This window comes from Sinohyriopsis cumingii, chromosome 13 (assembly GCF_028554795.1).
Source record: "Sinohyriopsis cumingii isolate HCF-2022 chromosome 13, ASM2855479v2, whole genome shotgun sequence".
Taxonomy (NCBI): Eukaryota; Metazoa; Mollusca; class Bivalvia; order Unionida; family Unionidae; genus Sinohyriopsis; species Sinohyriopsis cumingii.
Window position 1 is genome coordinate 75,232,193 of NC_142973.1, and position 23,448 is coordinate 75,255,640.

At 33.8% G+C, this 23,448-nt stretch overlaps 1 protein-coding gene across 3 annotated transcripts in view; it reads right to left on the minus strand.

The window, feature by feature from the left end:
* Positions 1 to 5,168: 5,168 nt before the first annotated feature.
* LOC149785843 (A disintegrin and metalloproteinase with thrombospondin motifs 16-like) overlaps positions 5,169 to 23,448 on the minus strand; it is a 132,362-nt gene continuing 114,082 nt past the window's right edge. The window contains exons 20-24 of one of the 3 annotated variants that reach the window (XM_089979802.1): positions 23,116 to 23,323; positions 20,847 to 21,035; positions 19,053 to 19,265; positions 12,692 to 12,839; positions 5,169 to 6,775 (exon numbers count right to left, since the gene is read on the minus strand). In XM_089979802.1, coding sequence (XP_089835928.1) covers positions 6,663 to 6,775; positions 12,692 to 12,839; positions 19,053 to 19,265; positions 20,847 to 21,035; positions 23,116 to 23,323 — 871 coding nt within the window. In that variant the 3' untranslated portion in view covers positions 5,169 to 6,662. Of the gene's footprint in view, positions 6,776 to 12,647; positions 12,840 to 19,052; positions 19,266 to 20,846; positions 21,036 to 23,115; positions 23,324 to 23,448 lie in introns of all 3 variants that reach the window. The other 2 variants (XM_089979803.1, XM_089979804.1) reach the window with 2 other exon arrangements.

Consider the following 23,448-nt stretch of genomic DNA (forward strand, 5'->3'; position numbering starts at 1 on the left):
TTCTTTGAGGCAAGTGAAATAAAGTTTTGTGTCCTTATCAGAATTATTATCAGTACATTATTTTTCCATATGTGGTCTTTATTTTAGTTTTATCTGGGACCCTTTGTGAATTGTAACCCTATCTAAATCTGACTAAATAAAGCACAATTAAAATAACTACGTAAAAGCACAATATAAAATGACTAAATAAAAAGCACAATATAATGACTAAATAAAAGCATGATATAATGACTAAATAAAAGCACAATCCTGCTTATAAATTGATGAGATCTATTTAGTTCATTTAAATATTTTTAATTCCCAAACCAACCTTCCGTAAATAAATGCCATGACTATCACATTCTTAATCAGTCAAAGATGCTTGGTAATGTTAATCATGTGCCATTTCAGATGAACCTGACATACCCTACTTCTTGGTGGTCATGACTAGCTTCATTCAAATGCATTGTGGGGTGCTGGATGAGTCTATATTTGAGAAGGGGTGCATTCAGTGGGAAAGACAACTGGTAACACAGGTGATCAAGGACATATCCAGAGCTGGTTGAATAGTATGAAACGCCTCAAGTGAAACATATACGTCAGCACTGGCACTGAGATATTGATCGTTAATTTGAAAATTTACACTAATTAAAGGAATCAAATAATTTTTATCCAGTTTAAGGAAATATTGTGCTTTTATTTAGTAAGATCTAGATGGGGTATAAGCTACAGAGGGTCGAGTCAAAACTATTGACATGTATACATGACACAGAGAATACAATCAACAAAAAAGAGAAACCATTAAAAAAAATCTTTCGTATAATCTACTACGCTCATCCTGTAAATGTGACAGAGCTCTAGAAAAGAAGAATATCTGCATATTTTATGCAGACAGGTTGACTAAGAAATTTGCAATGCCTTTGAATTATAAAGACCAATTGGATTTTAAGCATTTAGTCAAAGCTGTCAGAATTTTGATGATGCCACAAGTACGGACCATGTTTTATGAGGCATGGTGAATCAGCATAACCTGCTGCTATCAGAACAAGTTCTGGTCATACTGTCCACATCAAAAATACTAGTACTTAATCACTATAAGATCATTATTCCAAACAGAACCATGTAATCAAACACATCCTAAATGAATCTTGGTCACTAAGCTGTTTGACACGTTCAAAAAGTTGTGATTAACATCCCGATCATTATGACTTGGTCTGGTATGATGCAAATATTGTTTTGTCATATTAACAAAATTTAACAAAATGCAATTAGTTCCAAAACAAGGAGTAAAATACCCAATTGATTACTAGAGCTCTGAAGTGAAATTTTAAGTGTGACATAGAACTAATTAAATGATTACATAACACATTTGAAAAATTACAACTATTCACGGCACACATTGCAATCTGATGGACCTAAACTCATGTAAATAAGTTACAAATGTAAAAAAAATCTATTCATATTCGCTATGCAAAATATATATGTAAATTTGAACGTAATCAATTTATTTAATGATCCAAGTTCCAGTGAGATATATTGTCGTCTTTAACTCAATTTTGTGCAAAACACATTTTTTCAATAACGGTATGAAAACAAGCAGCACATTTTGATATTATTCAACTTTGAATGTTTTATATTAAACAAAACTAAAATTCTTTGATAAGATTTAGCTCATTTTGATTTCTGTAATGTTTTGTAATAATTCATTAAATGATTTTACTTTACAATATTACTAGTGAATCTGCCCCCCCCCCATGCTGTCGACAATAGACATAGAACTGGTACATTGTCATTTTAAACTGAGTTTTGTGATAATTTTGATTTGGAAAACTAGCAACATTTCATTCTTGTTCATGACAAATATAGCTTTTCATTCTCTAGAAAAAGTAATTGTTTTACTTGCATAGATAACTTATTAATATTTGTTGTTACATGTACTGTATAACAAAAAACTAGGATCTTTCAGATAAATATACTTTACAATATTAGTTAAGAAAACATCAAGTATAAGTTTTTGAAACGTTCAGAATTACTAAAAATGATGCATATGACATAAAATGGACTGGAATGTAAACAAATACCTAACATATACATTTTTAAAATGAAGAATTAAGTAAATATAATGACTAAATTTGTTGAATCACTTTGAGCAAACTGATTGGTTAGGAAAAGGAAGTTTGATTATACCTAAATTTGTTTCTTGTTCATTACACTCATCTTCCTTGTGGAATAAAGGAAATGAACAGCACTCTAACATAAATTTATCAGATACCTTGGGATAAAACACCAACTTAAATCAAATTAACCTATTTAATCAACAAAACTTGAAAGATTTTCTTTAAACATGGATTGTAAATGCTGTGAAAAACTGGCATGTACAGTTTTGGTCAATTTATATTTGTCCATATCCTCCTTGCTAATCCATGACTTTCTGACAGTATATATTTATTTGTGTACTAAAAGCAATGAAGAACAGATGCTTAGTCATCAAATTTCTGGTCATGCCAGAGGAAACGTGGTTATTATAAATTCTTTTATTTGTTTTGTACCATTTTTTTATTCTGAAGTTGAATTTAAAGATATCTGAGAATATCAGACTTCCTTCTCTACGAATGTGAAAACCTTGACTTAAAGGTGTCTGAAAATGACATAACATCTTCCCCAATCGACAAAGTTATAAACCTTGAATTTATATGTCTGAAAACAACACAACTCCTTCCCCAATCCATGAATGTAAAAACATATGAACGCAATAGGATTCCTTACCCAGACCATAAATTTAAAAATATCAAAAATATAAAGACATATAAAAACAATAGGACTCCTTATCTGGTCCATAAATTTAAAAACCTTGAATTTAAAGATGTATGAAGACATCAGGACTTCATCCCCTATCCAAAAATTGCAGTACTAACAAACATTTCTTTCCTTCTAAAATCAAGAACATTGATACCCATTCTTATCTGGGTTTTTTCTAATGGCCCCTTTAACACTTTGTTAGGCAATGCATAGGAAATGGGAACTACGTGCTTTTCTCAAAAACATGCCAAGGGAAACGAATCATGCCAGCCTGGGCAGGAATCAAACTTGTGATGCTTGAATTAGGAGTCAGATGCTCAACAAAGTAAGCCGTTGGACTTCCATGAAAATAACTGAATCATACGAAGAATGAATAAAATTGACCCTGCTCTGCCATGCATTGTGTCGAGTGCACATGTTGATTGTACATATCAATCTGTTGAGTGGACATGACATGTGTTGAGTACATATAGCATTGTGTTCTGTGTACATGTCATTGTGTTGAGTGCACATGACATTGTGCTGTGTGCATGTGTTGAGTGCATGTCATTGTGTTGAGTACCCATCTTGAGTGCATGTAGCAGTGTTGAGTGTGCATGACATTGTGTTGAGTGTACATGACATTGTGTTGAGTATACATGTGTTGAGTGCATGTCATTGTGTTGAGTACCCATCTTAAGTGCATGTGGCATTGTGTTGGGTGTGCATGACATTGTGTTGACTGTACATGTGTTGAGTGCATGGCATTGTGTTTAGTGAATATATGTTGGTTGCACATGGCATTGTGTTGAGTGTCTGTTATTGTGTTGAGTGCATATTATATTTGAATAAAGGGGTAATACAAAATTAAAAAGCAAGTACTCTGTAAAAATGATACTAGAAATATCACTTGGCGTACTTCCAAATAAGTGCTTCTTTCAATTAAACCATGTGTTTTAACACTGAATGTTTTCAGTAGTAAACATTGTAATCACAGAATAGGATTCTTGCAAATTGTAAGCTTGAAACAATTTTTGCACAAAGTAACACCTATCATCAATCAATGAAAAGACTTTGGCCATCAAAAATATTAAACAGTTCTTCGGCCATTCTCATTCAGTATAGTATACATGTACCAGAACTTCCAGAGAAAAAATAAAATTCTGAAAATGTTTTAAGTTATAAAAATGTATTTACAAAGAACAAATATGGGCATTCATTAGGGCAATAAAGTTATAAAAATGTATTTACAAATATGGGCATCCATTTGGGCAATCATTTTATGTAACATCATGATCTTGTTTTAAAATAATCATCGATACTTTTGTCAATCATCATTCCCCCTCCAAAAAAAAATAATGAAAATTTAAATCCTGTTGAAAATTTCTTGAAAATCATCAGATATTTGTCTCCTTACAATAATCAAAATTGTAAATGATTATGTACTTTTAAAGCAACACTGAATAGCAGAACCTTTGTTCTCTTCCATCACAACCAAAGACATTCCAAATGTAAGGTGATGATCATTTGCTATTTGATGCTGACTGGTGCAATGTGCCTTGCCATGTGACATTATCAACTTCTTTGCATGTTCTTTGGGTGACAGACATCAACTTTACTAATGACAGAAGTGGTTTTATTCTAGTAACTTAAATACTGTTCTGGGAATGACAAACACCAACTTTTCCCAAGGACAGAAGTGGCTTTTTCTAGTAACTTGACTATTGTTTGGAAATGACAGACACCAACTTTCCCAAGGACAGAAGTGACTTTTTGTAGCAATTGGACCACTGTTCTAGGAATGAAAGACACCAACTTTCCCAAGAATAGACCATCATCATAAAGAGATCTTTGGTTGTTGTTGACTACCACTAGCTTTCCTTTTGCCATTCAGTATTGATTTTTTAAAATCCTCAGTTAGAAATTAATCATCAAATAAAACTGTAAATATTGTCTAGGGAAAAAAGTAAATAATTTTAAAAAAGTAAATAATTTTAAAAAAGCACTTTCATTTTAAAATAATACCATTATGTAGAAAAAAATGTAATCTTTGCCTTCATCATTTTATCAAAAGTTCATCATTTACAATTTTGTATATTGTGCATGGAAAAAAAAGTAAATTTTAAAATCTTGATTGTCATAATTGACCATTATTAAGTGAAAAGAAGGTCATTTTTTAAAATTTGTATTATCAAGGTGTGGAGGGATATTGTGATTTTCAATGAAATTTTACCATCATTTTGAAATAAGACCATCATGCATGACATAAAAATGCCCCCCCCCCCAATATAATGGTATCCCATACACAAATCTATCACAACAGATGTCAAATCTGTTCCAGAATATATATATATATATATATATATATATATATATATATATATATATATATATATATATATATATATATATATATATATACATACATTCTGATAATTTTTTACTAAAATCAGTCAAATTCTGATGAATTACTATTATCTATATGTACCTTTTAACAGCATGAAAATATTTTTGGGGAGGAGACATTGTAGACTGGTATAAAGATGATGTCAAACAACTGTGACAGATTCCAGTCACTGACTTAATTAACTTCCCTTGTCTGTGCTTCTCCTCTTTTTGAAAAAGAGTACCAGTCCATTGTTATAATGTTGGATTTCTAACAAAACAGACATGTCCAAAATCCACATTTTGCAGTTAAGTAAAGTTACACTTTCTGTAACAAGGACAAGTTCAATTTTTAAGTTATAAGTCATTTGCACAGGTGGGTCCAGAACATTAATAAACTGTACTCCTTCTGCATACCACTGTCACATTAATGGCACTGAGTGGAAAATGAAATGTCTTCAATTACAATTACAGAACTTGTACTTTTACAGTAACTGTTAATTGTTCATTAGGCCAGAACTTGTTTCTTTTAGGAAACTTGTTCCTTTACAGTTGATATTACTTGTCCATTGACATTACTTGTCCATTGATATTACTTGTCCATTGATATTACTTGTCCAGTAGGAACTGTCTTTTTTATACCGAGATAATAAGTATTTGAAAATCTGGAACAAGATAAACATATCACAATAAATTGTTAATGGACACCATGATGTGATATTTAGATCAAGAGAGGTTACTCTGCATGACTATATTATAGCCCAGTAGCACTGGAAATATCCATTTTCCGTTGAAACAATGAACCATGAACTACACTGGTCCTTTAGAAATGTTGTTTAAAATAAAATTATGGAAATACATCAAATGCACAATAGTTATGAACGTGGAATAAAAAGGAATTAAAATACAATGAATCATTAGGACATATGGTATAGTTGATGAGTATAGTTCATGATGGCACATTGTACAAAAATACAAATCCTTGAATCAAGAATTTAATTTTTCTCCAATGACAAATGTCAAGAATAAATTATCACAGACAAAAACAAAAATGTTAAGAAGTGATGAAATAAATGTCACTTATTTTGTACAGTTCCCAACACTCTCACTTCCTGTTACAATGCATGGGTCTGTGACATATTATGGAAAAATGAGACAGCATGTCCTCAATGAAATCTCCACTTGACTTGAATCTGAACACTTATATCCTATTGTTCACCTCAGGTAACTCCAATGCATCCATTGAAGCAGCTTGATGCTAATTCAAAAACAATTCTCTGCACCTTCATGAGGTATACTGGGTTTGTTTGCATGCATACAAGTAGGTCACATTATAGTTAAAACCTTGACTTGATCATGTGACATAAATGATCATAGAAAATTGGAGGTAGTTACATTGCTCATCAGTCATAAATTTTTACTGTATAGCTTCTGCCTGCCTCACTGAAATTAATTGCACCTTCAAAGAAGGCATACTCATTTCAGGTGATAAATCCATTCCGGCAAGTGTTGTGAAGTTTTCAACCAAAACAAGATTTGCAACAATTTTCTCCATAGAATTTCTTTCCACAAAAATTGTGTTGTGGCACAAGAGAACACCAGCTGAATTTGTCTCCACATTCCACTTTCAAAGCTGTAAAGAAATTTGAAGAAAACAACTTTATTTAGGATAAGAGTAAAATTCATCAAAAAAACAATTGTTATAGTTCCCCAAATGTTAATTTCATTTTAATTATCACATTTTTAATATGTATGTGCTGCAAGTATGCTGATACAATATGTATGAATGCATTATTTTATACCTGGAAGGGTCATCAATTTAATTAATTTCAAAACTGAAAATATTTGAACTAGTATACTTTTATTAAAATTAGTACCAGGCCTAAGCAACTTTGTCAGAGTGGAGTTTCAGTCACTGACTACACCACAAAATACAGTTAGAAAATCACACTTAAAAATTACCATAAAAGAATTTATTTCTATCTTCCCTTTCTTAAAATTTATAATTTTAATACCATACATATGCATACACTTATAATTTTAAGAAGTAGATTAGTACAGAATATACTCAAGTATAAGTCTGATCCAATAACAAAAAACATAGACCCAGATCTGCTGTTGCATAATATACAGGCACAAGCAGATCTGAGTCTATGCAGTTTGTTAGGAGTAATCAGTAAAACAAAAATATACACTCTGAACTGCTAGTGCTTTATGAAGGGGCAGATCAGGGTCTTTGTGGGGTTTAATGCCATTTTTCAGAATAGTCTTACTGGCCAATATGTTTGGTTGGGGAAGAATCACAAACCCATGTGAAGCTGTTGGCAAGCTTTCTCACATACCCACAGACTCAAACTCATGTGGACAGCTGTAAGGGATTTGGAGCATACTACAGCTGTAAGGGATTTGGAGCATACTGCAGCTGAAAGAGTTACAGAGCCTTCTGCATCTGAAAGGGATCTGAAGCATACTACAGCTGAAAGGTTACAGAGCATTCTGCAGCTGTAAGGGATCTGGGGCGTACTACAGCTGAAATGGATCTGGGACATACTACAGCTGAATGGTTACAGAGCTGCTGAAGCTGTAAGGGATCTGGAGCATACTACAGCTGAAATGGTTACAGAGCCTTCTGCAGCTGTAAGAGATCTGAGACATACTATAGCTGAAAAGGTTACAGAGCCTTCTGCAGCTGTAAGGGATATAGGACATACTACAGCTGAACTGGATATGGGGCATACTACAGCTGAAAGGGGGTTACATCGCTTCTGCAGCTGTAAGGGATCTGGGACATACTACAGCTGAACTGGATCTGGGGCATACTGCAGCTGAAAGGGTTACATAGCCTTCTGTAGCTGTAAGGGATCTGGAGCGTACTACAGCTGTAAGAGATCTGGGACATACTACAGCAGATATGTTTATAGAGCCTGCCACAAGTGGAAGAGTTGCATAGCCTTCTGCAGTTGAAAGGGTTAAATAGCCTTCTACGGCTGTAAGGATTTAGGGCATACTAGAGTTGAAGGGGTTGCTTAGTTTATGGCAAGAAGGGTTAGAAAACCTACTGCAACTGAAAGAATTATGAAGTTGTCAGATATTCTTGTTCCACATAAACATATTTTCATACATTCACATTTAACCAATACAGTGTATATAGGGAAATTTCTGCATTATTTCAAAGCTGGTGGCATCAATTGCTGAACAATCTTAACATCCATAAACTTACATTTTTGAAATGTTAACTCTCTCTAAAGATGCCAAGAAAATCCGCATAGAAATTACCCCAGATAAGGTAATTACCATATTTTCTGGCCTATAAGTCGATATTTTTGACTTGAAAGTCATGTCTTTGTCTTATACTCCTAATCGACTTATATTTGGATTATGTCATTGAAATTGCATCGACTTATATATGGATTACGGTACCTCGTATGCTATTAAAATTGCTCTATAATCGGCATAATTGAAATCAGGTCACATAAAAGTACCAGTTCTTGTTTAATTACTATGTAAATAAATTGTTAGAAACTAATATGACTGCTTTATATTTACAAGTTTTGTCATTATTTAGTTAGCATTCTGTGTGTATTTCCTTATTTCTCAAACATGAAATAAAAGAAAATAATTACTGGCAAAAAATTCACCGGGCCACATAACACCCTTAAGGTCAATGTTCTATATTGTACTTTACTAATTCAAAGCATATTGCTTGTTCAAAAAAAAAGATATGAAATAATTTTGTTTTATTCATCCTTTTTAACCAGACCTCATTCTTCCTGATCACATTTTAGCCACTGGTCCATTGATATTTGATTTTCCATTATACTGTGTGACACAGGCGAGCAATTACCGGTATAACTTTTTCATTGATATAATTGATCCTGCAAAGGGATCTAATCCATATTAACTTGAGCATTCTAAGATTATTTTTAAAATACTGTAGATTATGCTTTCTAAGGAAAATCATATCAAATCATGTTTCTAATTGTATTTGACAAAGTTTCTCAAATAAATATGGTTTACACTAAACTAAAATCAGATGGACTACTCATAGATCATCCATTTTTAGTTTCACATTTCAGTTTAAAGCAAATTGTAATGTCAACACATCACGTATATTCATTCTTAACCAGCTGTCGTTTCAGTGTCTCTCTTTGATTATACCGGTAGTTGATAAATTGGTCTTTGGTTTCCAACAACAATCAAATCCAGTTACCACAATTGTTTAAACCCTGATATTGGCTTTAGCTACCAATACTAGTAACCACATTGTCAGTACCCCATTGTTCTTGATCATTAATCCACATCAATTATGCTACCGGTTTTTAATATCAAGTGGAAATGATGCCCACTCCCTTCTCTAGATATAAATAATGAATTTATCTGTGGGCATTGTTTTCATTGCTATAGTACTGATAAATTTTAATGAGTTAGGCATTATTTTGATCAATCCTTTCAGTCATAAATTTAAATTTCCCTGTACAAATTTTACACCTTATCTCACAATGCCTTCTGTCAAATCACGCAAGTCTTACACAGTGGCTTTTAAGCTGGAAGTTGTAAAGTTCATGGAAGAGAAAGGTGGAAATATGGTGTAAGTTAAAGATGTGTCTAGGATTGGCGTAAAGCTAAGGTTGCATTATGCGTTACAAAGAAACCAAAAACAACAAAGAAAGCAAATCGTGGCTGCAAAGCAAGATGGAATAATATTGAGGATAAATTTGAAGAATTTGTTCTGACACAACACGCTGCATGTCGTGAAATGAACTCTGTTAAACTCAGACTCGAGGCAAAGGAAATCGCAACTGAATTAGGAATTGAAAGTTTCAGTGGCAGTACATCATGGTGTTTTAGGTTCATGCAAAGAAGAGGCCTTTGCAAAACAGTGCACTAATATGGCACAGAAACTACCAGTAGACCTTTTGGGAAAAATTTAACAATTTCCATGAGTATGTCCAAGACAAGATTAAGACTATATATTCCCAGGATGCATATTGGGTTAAGGATGCATGGGACAGGGTTCCTGAATCATCTATTGTGAATGAATTTGATAGAGGAGCCAGATGAGGATGACGAGATGGAGACAGACGATAATGAGAACATTTCCAATGATCTGAGCCCAGAGATAGCCGCCATTTGTAATTCCGATATGGAATACAAGACTTTGAGGAATTTTCAGATATCAGAGATGATTAAAATGAACTCATATTCATTATTTTCTTAATTAGAGTGTGGAATAGTTCTACTATAGTTAATAAAATGAATTACAATATGGATATTCATTCAATTATAATTGACATGTTAAATAATATTTATTATAAAACTCTTCATTTGTGTTAATTTCATATAGCATTTCATAGATATGTTAAAGTATGATAAAAAGTGTTTTATTTATTTTTTTGTTTGCAACTTTTCTGTTTTCTGCCTCTTAATTTTCTTCACATTTCTGATTTCCCTATGGATAACCTTATTTCCCTATTATTAGCCTCACTGATCTCAGACTGGTTTCAACTGGAATAATCAAGTTAAAGCTTGAGACCTTTAATTAACATGTACATAACATGCAGTGCCATGTGGCTCTTATTGCAATGGACATCATCATAATTAAAACAAGCATGGACTGTTTATTCAGCTGTGTCAATTAATAATGGAATACAGCAGTGCCTTGTAGAGGAGTAAAATCACAACTGTCAGGTAACTGTACTATATGGATTATAGTTCTCTCTCTCTCCAAATTAAAACTGAAACAAGCATGTTAGCATCGGTAATGTAATTTCATGATTGTCGGTAATATGGAATATCATACATTGATATCATTAATATTCATGAAACCGGAAGTTACTATAATAGTGTAAAAATCGATGTCAAGGTATTCACCTGGCCTTGTCTTATACTCTGAATTGACATATATATGGACGAAGGATGGAAAATGTACAAAATTAGTGAATTTGACTTATAATCTGCATCAACATATAGGCCGGCAAATACGGTACTTCAATTTTTTAAAATTAATACACATGCTTAAATGCCACGAAATGTGCCCATGCCCAAAACTTCCCGCAAAGTGATAATATCAAAACCTGCTTCTTTGTGCATATACTTTATGACAAATATAACAAATTACTTATCTTGTGTTAAAGACACATAATATAATTTTCAAATTCAAACATAGTATATATTGGGCTATTCCTATAAAATATAAATAGGACTCAAGAAAGGCACTTTTAATGTGGAGTAATCACCTATAGATGCAATTAAGAATTTTGTATCATTTTCATATGAAGAGTACCCTGGCATATATATTTTTAAAAAGTGCCGTCCCTGGGCACCATGTATGTTTAAATAGAACAGCCGACCCTGGGTACCATGTGTGTTTAAATGGAACAACCTTTACATAAGTGATGATTTTAAAATAAAATCATTCAACCAGTTTATGGTTTCTTTCTTGCTTGGGTTTTAATGCAGGCTGAATACATTATATCATGTTGAGAAAATGGCAGCTATGTGCCTTTCCCAAGGACACGCAGTCAGCCCAGTTTAGCCTGGGTGAGATTTGAACCTGTGACCATTAGATTATGAGCCTGATGCTCTACCAAATGAATGACTACCATGGCTTCCATAAACTGAATAGCTTTCATCTTTTGCAAGCCTTGTCAAGGAAAAGAATAAAACCATGACAACATTTGTGAGATTTAATTTCAGATGAGAACAAATGTAAAATTTGATTGACTTTTTAATAAATATTTTAAAAACTGCATTGTATTTGTAATCAATTTCTCTGCTTTTAATGATACATTGTTGTCAAATTTTACTTCAGGATATGACATTTTCATAGTATGATACCATGTATCATACATTCACTTATAACAAAAAAATCTAAGATGGGTCAAAGCAACATCTTACTAACAAAGTCAAGTGATAATAAAATGTTCAAGCACATTTTGATATGTACTGAACATTGGGATACAATTATGTATGTTCAAGCACATTTTGATGAGATGTACTAAACACTGAGATACAATAATGGATGTCCAAGCACATTTTGATGAGATGTACTGAACACTGAGATACAATAATGGATGTCCAAGCACATTTGATGAGATGTACTGAACACTGAGATACAATAATGGATGTCCAAGCACATTTGATGAGATGTACTGAACACTGAGATAAAATAATGGCTGTCCAAGCACATTTGATGAGATGTACTGAACACTGAGATAAAATAATGGATGTCCAAGCACATTTGATGAGATGTACTGAACACTGAGATACAATAATGATGTCCAAACACATTTGATGAGATGTATTGACATTGGGGTACATTAATGGATGTCCAAGCACATTTGATGAGATGTACTGATCATGGGAGTACATCAGTGGATGTGGGGGTACATTAATGAGATGTATTGAATATGGGGGTACATTAAAGGATTTTTAAAAGGATACATTTTCATGTTTATGTGTAATAATGATGCAATGGTACTGGTATCATGCACAAAATATTGTACCTTGGGTACTTTTTGTAACAGCTACACAATACGCCCAGTTTTACCTTCTGGAGTTGGTAAACATTCCCCAGCAATACAAGGCTGTGAGATAGCAGGTCTTATATCCTCCTTGCAACCTGTGGCTGTCTCCCCTTGATTGTTGACGCAAGACACCACCCTAGTTTGAGTACCATTCCCACAACTTGTGGAACACTTAAAAGAAAGTAATAGTTTGTAATGACGCATTTGTAAATTGGTTCTGAAGTCAGAAACTGGAAGTAAGTAATGATGTACTGACTGTAAATTTTAATACATGTATTAATATTTTTTAGTGCGTATGTAGAAATATTAATTATATTTTTCTTAAGTGTCCATGTTTTGCAAGTGTCCATCTTTGCAAGTTTTCAAAAGAATGTGACCAGCTGCACAGAAAAGGAGATGACAAAAATTAATTATGACTGATGATAAACAATTAATTATGAGATTCTGGACTGACGTTGTAAACAATTAATTATGATATTCTGGACTGACGTAAACAATTAATTATGAGATTCTGGACTGACGTTGTAAACAATTAATTATGAGATTCTGGACTGACGTTGTAAACAATTAATTATGAGATTCTGGACTGACGTTGTAAACAATTAATTATGAGATTCTGGATTGACGTTGTAAACAATTAATTATGAGATTCTGGACTGACGTTGTAAACAATTAATTATGAGATTCTGGACTGACGTTGTAAACAATTAATTATGAGATTCTGGATTGACGGTGTAAAACAATTAAGAGTATTGAAACAATGGTTGAGTCCAAAAACCTAATGTACCCTTTGACATGCATGTGACAAAAATATGGCTGAGTATTGTTCAAATGCCCAATGTATCCTTTGTAATACAGGTGACAAATGTGTGACAGAAATATGGTTAAGTGTTGTCCAAAAACCCAATGAACGCTTTGGCATAAATCTTACAGAAATATGGTTGAGTATTGTCCAAAAACACAATGTACACTCTGTCATACATTTGACAGAAAGGACAGATCAGATCAGGACAGATCAGAAGATTTTCAAAATTTGGTCAGAACTTTTGACCTCAAAAGAGGGAGGATTTTTCCAACCTGATTCTTAGCACGCAAATGGAAAAAAATTACAACTATTGAAGAAAATTACATTTCATCAAATAAGTCCTTTCACAGTAATTGTTACCATTCATAGTCTTCTTATAGGAACCAAAAACATTTTCAGCATTTCCTAGGAGATCATTCCCTGGATTCTATTGGTGACATACCTCATCATCACATATCTTATTACTTGGCAGATGTTGTACTGTTACTGGATCCAGGTTTCCTCTAGAGCCAACCTGAATATTCCACAGAATGGAAACTTTCCTCTCAGAGTCTCTACTGGAATGTGGTAATGTTGTTACAACTCTACTGATTCCATCAAGAAGTTGAAATCATTTACTTTTTGGGTCTAATGTTGTTTTAATGCCAGGAAGATTCTCCACATGAACCACAAACTTGTACATTATTCCATGACTCTTTGTAACTTTAAACCTAATTTGCACTATCACCTTTCTTTAATAATCAATTCTAGATACAAATATCACTTGAGAGTATAATAGACAAAGCCAAGACACCAATCATCATCACGTAAAATACAGGTTACAATAGCTGTTAGTGACATGTACTTTCATCGAGCTTAGATTTATGTTTACAAGGATTAAATCAAGGTCAGGGGTGTTTATATCAGTTTGGGTGTGAGTGTGTGTGATTTGGATTTTTAACGTAGCTTTAACATGCAGCATGATGTCCCACCCAGTCACATTATCCTGACACCAGGTTGACCAGTCATAACACTAACCTCTTAATGCTGAGCGCCAAGTGAGGCAGCTGTTAGTACCATTTTTGTAAGTCTTTGGTATGATTTGGCTGGGGATTGAACCCACGACCTCCCGCATCCGAGGCGGACACTCTAACCACTAGGCCACTGCTCTAACTACTAGGCCGCCAGAGCTGTCTATCAGTTTTGCAATGTGGTCATTCATTATAGTTTTTAACACATATTTTGTCTATTAAAAAGGTGGTCACTGGTTGCATTCTGCAGGTGGTCACTCATGACAGTGAGTTTATACCATAAATTATTATTATTATTATTATTATTATTATTATTATTATTATTATTATTATTATTATCAATAGACAATTAAGAATATGAATTGTTGTGAACAATAAAATAGCCACTACCAGATGGGAGATTAATTTTGCCTATGAAGTTGGCAAACAGTGTCTTGACACATGTAACTATACACAGCTGATAAAGATTCAATGAACATGGATTTCACTGATGGCACATTTGTTTTTGTGGTCAACATGCCTTTATTAGATGGGATTTCTGCATGATGTCATTCAGAATTTAAATTAAGCAATACAGGAAGAGCAGAATATTCATGTCCCTTTGAACTTCATTGCAACCACTGAAATTCCTGTTACCATCAATTGATCTATTTCAGGTGATAGTTTGGTTGCTTGGATTTTGGTGTTTTGGCATTGAAAGATGATCCTGTCCAAATTACTTTTGATTTTTGATCATACATATTATAGACTCTAATCCATCCAACAATTTTAAGCACTGAGGCAGAACATACCTTGTGGAGAGAATCAAAGTAATGTTTATTGTTCTGAACCAATTTAGTAACCCAACCATAGTCAAGCAGCGTCTTTAATCCTTTCAGAATTACGTCTACTCATGGACAGTATAATCTACCTCAACAAACTTAAACAATGAAGCTAGTTGACCCTGCCAACAGGATCAAAGGGTGAAAAGGGCAACTACATTGTCTTGCCCTGCAGTTGTCAGTTCATAGTCATGTGATCACAGGAAGTATTACTGTAAATATATTACTCTGGAACCAAAATATGGAAAAATATTAATTTTTGAATAATAATTTTGTGTACATTTTGCATACTGGGAGGGTTCAGTGAGTGACAGGAGGGATGGAAGACACCCATAATCATGGAAGAAAAGCCCTCCAATGTGGGAGGTTCATATGTATTGTTTGAATACCTCAGAACAATGATCGAGTGAAAGTATCAAGTTAGGTTCAACAATTTAGTAGAGAAGGGGAGATTAATTTCCTTCTGAGCTGGAATAGACTTTATTTAATAAGAACTATACCTATATATCATTTGGTTAATTTCTTATAATCATACTTTATTGTTGTTTTGTTAAAAATAAGGAATTTTTCCTGGATAATACAGTTGTTTCTTGCTATAATGGTATTCAGGGGAGCCGTGCAAGTCTACTGTGGAAAGTTAGTTTCTTTGGGATCATGGGACTCTCCAGCGGAGCCATGCAAGTGCACCTGCTAATTTGGGACAATTTAACCCCTTTAAGTTAACTTACCTCAGCATAAAGGATACCTGTCTATTAACAACAGTTTAGATTAGCCCTTTAATTTAATTTACTTCAATATAAAGGACAGATCTATATTAAGAACAACTTTATGATTCTTTTAAGTGCTTTTTTATAGATATGTTATAAAATCAATCAAATGAACCTTGTAGCAGTATTAAAAGCACTTAAACATTTCCATTCCACAATGACAAGATATGCAATAATAATGACAATTAAGTCTATGCAAAAATTCACAGATGACAGAAATAGCATATTGCAAGCATGCTCTATATTAGCTTTAAAACACTCAGATTGAATGAATGGTATACTCAGTGATATGAATGAATGGTATACTCATTGATATGAATGAATGGTATACTCATCAGATCTGAATGAATGGTATACTTATTGATTAGAATGAATGGTATACTCATTGATATGAATGAATGGTATACTCATTGATCTGAATGAATGGTGTACTCATTCATATGAATGAATGGTATACTCATTTATCTGAATGAATGATGTACTCATTTATATGAATGGATGGTGTACTTATTGATATGAATGAATGGTATACTCATTGATATGAATGAATGGTATACTCATTGATCTGAATGAATGGTATACTCATTTATATGAATGGATGGTATACTCATTGATCTGAATGAATGGTATACTCACTGATTAGAATGAATGGTATACTCATTGATAAGAATGGATGGTATACTCATTGATATGAATGAATGATATACTCATTGATATGAATGAATGGTATACTCATTTATGTGAATGAATGGTATACTCACTGATTAGAATGAATGGTATACTCATTGATAAGAATGGATGGTATACTCATTGATATGAATGAATGGTATACTAATTGATCTGAATGAATGGTATACTCATTGATATGAATGAATGGTATACTCACTGATTAGAATGAATGGTATACTCATTGATATGAATGAATGGTGTACTTATTGATTAGAATGAATGGTATACTTATTGATATGAATGAATGGTATACTCATTGATATGAATGAATGGTATACTCATTGATATGAATGAATAGTATACTCATTGATTAGAATGAATGGTATACTCATTGATATGAATGAATGGTATACTCATCAATATGAATGAATGATATACCCATTGATATGAATGAATGGTATACTCATTGATATGAATGAATGGTATACTCATTGATATGAATGAATGGTATACTCATTGATTAGAATGAATGGTATACTCATTGATATGAATGAATGGTATACTCATCAATATGAATGAATGGTATACCCATTGATTAGAATGAATGGTATACTCATTGATATGAATGAATGGTATACTAATTGATCTGAATGAATGGTATACTCATTGATATGAATGAATGGTATACTCATTGATATGAATGAATGGTATACACATTGATATGAATGAATTATTGTTATGAATGAATGGTGTATTCATTGATATGAGGGTGTGTGTGTGTGATTTGGAAATTTAACTTTGCTTTAGCAATTTTTCAGTCAGATCACTACGATGTCTACAGTGTGACAGTTTATAGTGATGACCAGCATTGGGGCATCATGCCACAGACATGTAGCATGATGTCCCACCCATTCACATTATCCTGACACCAGGCTGACCAGTCCTAACACTAACTTCTTAATGGTAAGCACCCTGTGAGGCAGCAGTTAGTACCATTTATTTAAGTCTTTGGTATGACTCGGTGGGGGGAATGAAACCTACGACCTCCCGCATCTGAGGCAGACGTTCTAACCACTAGGCCACCGGAGCGGTCTCATTGATATGAATGAATGGTATACTCATTGATAATTGCACCAAAATATTACTAGTCCCCCACCCTCTGTCCTCCATTTTTTTTTTTACTCAGTATAATAACACAATACCAAGTATATGTATTTAAATTGAATTTTAAATTTTTTTTATATCCTTCTCACACTTTCCTTTCTGGAACTAACACTATATTCGCATGCTGATTCCAGTTTCTGCAGATGAACAAGACTTGACATAAGGTAACAGCTGGAGTTATGTTCCTTGCTTTTATTAATAAGATATAGTACTCATCATATTTTGTGTAAATCTAGATAGAGTTTAGGCCATCTGTGACATAATAAGCTGTAAGTCTTTTGAGTGCTACAGTGCCACAGTAGTAGGGACACATTTTGTACCAACATAAATCATGTTTCAAAATAAAATACCAACAACAAACTATTGTTTTCTTATTGCTAATTTTAGATATAATGAGTGTTCTTAGATGTTTTTTTTATTAGGGGAAGCACTCATTGAGCGATTATGGTATGTTTCTATTACTGGTGATGGATACTGTATATAAAAAAGCTAAAATAAATACAATACTCCCTCATTATAATACTATCATGGGGACTGTAGAGTATACCTCCTTGTGGTGATACTGCCTTATAATGAAGTACATGATACAATATTCCTCATTATAACACTGCCCATGGGAACCACAGACTATACCTCCTCATAGCAATACTACCTTATAATGAAGTACACAAAACATATACACTATTCCCTCATTATAACACTGCCAATGGGAACCACAGAGTATACCTCCTTGTAGTGAGACTGCCTTATAATGAAGTACACGATACAATACTCTCTCATTATAATGCTGTCCATGGAAACCAGAGAGTATACCTCCTTGTAGTGATACTACCTTATAATGAAGTACATGATACATATACATTACTCCCTCATTATAACACTGTCAATGGCAGCCATAGAGAATACAACCTTGAAATGATACTGACTTATAATGATATACATGATATATATAATTTTGCTCCAACTTAATAAAGTGAGATACATGACCATACTTAATAAAGTGAACTGTGTTATAATGAATGACCTTATGATAAGGAGTGTTTAAGTGTTATAATTAATGGTCTTATAGTGAGGGAGTGCTGTATTGAGCAGAATCAGTTGTGTAAGCTTAGTTAATTCTTTTCTATCTATCTATTAAGCAGTCTCACCTGTGACCAAGCACTGGCATGCCACTCAGACAGTATTAGGACTTGAGCCATGGGACATTGCAATACCATGCATGGCTCATGCATATGAACATTAGGCCTTGCTATATGTGGGCAGAAATGGTCCTCAACTGGGCGGTGTGGCTTCCCGAAGGCATCAATTTGGTAACATTTGATGGTCCGAGAGCTGTATCCTTCATCACAAGTTTTGGAGCACTAAGCAGCAGAAAGCCAGTAAGCAAAGTCAGTAAGAGAAGCATTACAAGGAACCAGAGAGAAGAATAAAGGACATGGCCGAGTACACTAGAATCATCTGATGGGCCTATCTCTCTATCTTTATCTATCTATATATATTCTTTTCATGAGATTTTTTTGCAGCATGGATTATATTTGTCTGGGCCAACTGATGGATTAGCATCAATCTATAATATTATGCTACATAAAATGCTTCAAAGTCATTTTTTAGATCCTATTTTCACAGCATACTTTACCATTAAAAACTTGAAATATAAGTACTGTCAATTAATTTGTTTTGTGGCCATCAATTTTTGTGTTCTTTAGAAAAATGACATTTCTGTTGGTACTTAATTTAGCGAATTGGGAAGGTGTTTCCATGGATAGTTAATTGTGTTATGTTTTTAATTTCATTGTTATTAGCAACCAAAAAAATCCATGGAAATGTATGCCCTGTGAAAATAGTGAATTCCCAGTAAATCATTGTTCGGTGAAAAATGAGTTTTTTAATAAGATAAACTTTTTTGCTTTCATCACAGTATGTCTTGACAATTTTATGAGAATTCTAAAGAAAACATTAGGTATATTAAGTAAAATATTACATTTGGAATGACCTAGTCAACTGAGTACATTATAGATTTTCATATTGTATTTTTTTTGTAAAGGGAGATAATTCAGACAGATTAATGCAGTGATTTATTTCAAGATATTTGCAATTTAGAATCTATAAAATGGAATTTTGCTTTTTTTAAAATAAATTCACTGAATTAGTAAGCCATGTGCTTTATTTCTCAAGGACAAAAAATGATACTCATGACTGTAAGCATGTATGACAGATTTAAATAAGCCATGTGCTTTATTTCTCAAGGACAAAAAATGGTACTCATGACTGTAAGCATGTATGACAGATTTAAATAAGCCATGTGCTTTATTTCTCAAGGACAAAAAATGTTACTCATGACTGTAAGCATGTATGACAGATTTAAATAAGCCATGTGCTTTATTTCTCAAGGACAAAAAATGGTACTCATGACTGTAAGCATGTATGACAGATTTCAAGCAAGAGGCATTTGCGCAAATACAATCCTTCATAAACGTAGTTTGGGACTGTAATGTTCCTCAGTGATGGCAAAACACACAAAACAGATAAAAAGTAGATTTTGTACTTTTTATGTGTTCTTTCTAATCTCAAAAGCAATGAAGGCATGTGATCTAAATCTAAAACAAAAATTGCTTAATAACAGATAATTTTAAATGTTAATATCATATTACGCTTCAAAATTTTGATAAAATGCAAAGAAGCTTTAAATTCTGTTTAAGTGCATGTGTAATTAATTAATACAACTTTTATACTTAGATAAGGTGCGTTATAAAAGCCCGCTGTCAGCTAAATGCATCTGTAATATCAAAACTGTATTACTATATAAAATACTTTTTTCATATCTGTTTAAGCATGAGTACATGGTGCAAAGTTCAGCTGACTGTTCTCCAGTACTTTTTTCTGATTTTACTTAATCTGATGACTATTGTAATCATTTCACTCATAACCATAGTGATGCTTACCGGTCCCCATGGTGACAGGAGCCAGTCATATTTGTTTATTTCTGGGCATGAATTCATGTCACATGACCTGATGATGTCAGGTTTCGGGTCATGGCACATGTTGTCTGGGAAAATTTTAAGACCCTTGATCCCCTTCCGTCTGCAGGTGACATGTCTCTTTTGCTCACCTTGTCCACATGTCACTGAACACTGCAAGAGAAATCTCAGTTATATCTCATGTCACATGTCACTGAACAGTGCAAGAGAAATCTCAATTACATCTCATGTCACATGTCACTGAACACTGCAAGAGAAATCTCAATTATATCTCATGTCACATTCATTTAGAATGATTAAGCATTATGATATCTAATAATCATGTTTCTGCCCATTTATGCTGCTACAAAGAGAATTTTTAATAGCAATTGATAGCAAATGGTAAGCAATGGAGACCTCAAATAGCACTCTTAATTGTTGGAACACTGACTTCATGGGGAAGCAGAAAATCTTCCTACCAGTGTTACCTATTTCTTTATAATTGACTTTAAGTTCTTGGATAATATAATGTTGATTAATGGAGTGCTCTTAAGATAAGTGGTGAAATTTTCATGATAACTGGAGAAGAAATGCTGAGCTTGCAAAAGATTTCAAATTCTTTGTAATATAGCAGAAGACTAATATATTTCCAGCTGGGCTCCCATCCAAATGCATGACCAATCCAACTAAACTCCATCCAAATGCATGACCAATCCAACTAAACTCCCATCCAAATGCATGACCAATCCAACTAAACTCCCATCCAAATGCTGGACCAATCCAACTAAACTCCCATCCAAATGCATGACCAATCCAACTAAACTCCCATCCAAATGATGGACCAATCCAACTAAACTCTCATCCAAATGCATGACCAATCCAACTAAACTCCCATCCAAATGCTGGACCAATCCAACTAAACTCTCATCCAAATGCATGACCAATCCAACTAAACTCCCATCCAAATGCATGACCAATCCAACTAAACTCCCATCCAAATGCATGACCAATTCAACTAAACTCCCATCCAAATGCATGACCAATCCAACTAAACTCCCATCCAAATGCATGACCAATCCAACTAAACTCCCATCCAAATGCATGACCAATTCAACTAAACTCTCATCCAAATCTTGACCAATGCAACTCCCATCTAAAAGCTTGACCAATCCAAAGAACTGTCTAAATGGGTTTCCATCCAAGCTTGACCAATCTTAACAGATGTCTGACTAGGCTCCCATCCAAATGATTGACCAATCCAAAAAGATGTCCAAATGGGCTCGTATTGAAATACTTGACAAATCTAAATGTCCCAGTTGGCTCCCATTCAAGTGATTGACCATTCCAAGCAGATTTCCCATTGTGCTCTGATTCAAGTGATTGACCATTCCAAGCAGATTTCCCATTGGGATTCCATGCAAATGATTGACCAATCCAAAGAGATTTCCCTTTGGGCTGCCATTCAACTGATTGACCATTCCAAGCAGATTTCCCACTAGGATTCCATGCACATGATTGACCAGTCCAAATAGATGTCCAACTGTGATTTCATTCAAGTACTTGACCAATCCAAATTGTTGAATCCATATGTAATCAAGTACACATACCTTGATTAGTCAGTGGACCACTGAAATGTCTGTTATGAGACGTAGTTGACTGAGGTCTAGTCGCTGCATTCAACCAAAGCATCAGTCTGTAACCCAGTTTGCCTTATATGCTATAAACACTATGAATTCTATTCCGACACCTATTTCTGTGCTTAGCACTTGAACGTTTTGTATACTAGAATTAAAGCATGGCTAGAACATGTAATTTGCAAGGATACCCTGGTCTGTTTAATCAAAACACACAGTCCCTACAGAAATGTACTTTCAAACGAGTACTCCAAAATTAGGATTTTTAATGATTTTATCTGGGGGACTCAGAGTGTTAGGTACTCCTGCATATATTTTAAATATGAACAAATGTTCAAGTTTTCACATTTTTGCCAAAATATCTGAGCCTGAAAATAATTTGCATATTTTTATTTTCCAGTGATTTGATTTTGTTTCGTGAGGTTACGTTTGAATGAATTGAAACCAGTAAAAAACATTATGAAAACATAACTCTGTGAAAATTTCTCCATGTACAGCTTGACCGTTATAGGATTTGCCTACTTCTGATATGATGTATGTGTAAATGGAACAGCCCCAACCTTTCCATAGTCCTACTCAGAAGTACGTAACCTTTGTGATTCTTTTTTGTGAATACTGACCTTTGACCATTTGCCTGCATGCCAAGCTGGAGGGCACTCATGCTGGTTACAGCTCTGCAGGCGTAGAGGCTTAGATAAATGTTTACAAAACTTTTTCTTCAATTTCTTGTCCTGGGTAGCAGACATTTTCTGGCGACAGTGGAGCTTTCTTTGTTGTTTCCCTCCACCACATTTCTTGCTGCATGGCTTCCAGTCTTCTGGTACCCATCTACAGTAACATTATGATACTATATTACTTGTAGTGAATCAAACTGTCAACAGCAGCACTCCCTCACTATAAGAACCCTCATTATAAAATATTCCCATTATAAGGCAAGTATTACCATGGATCTC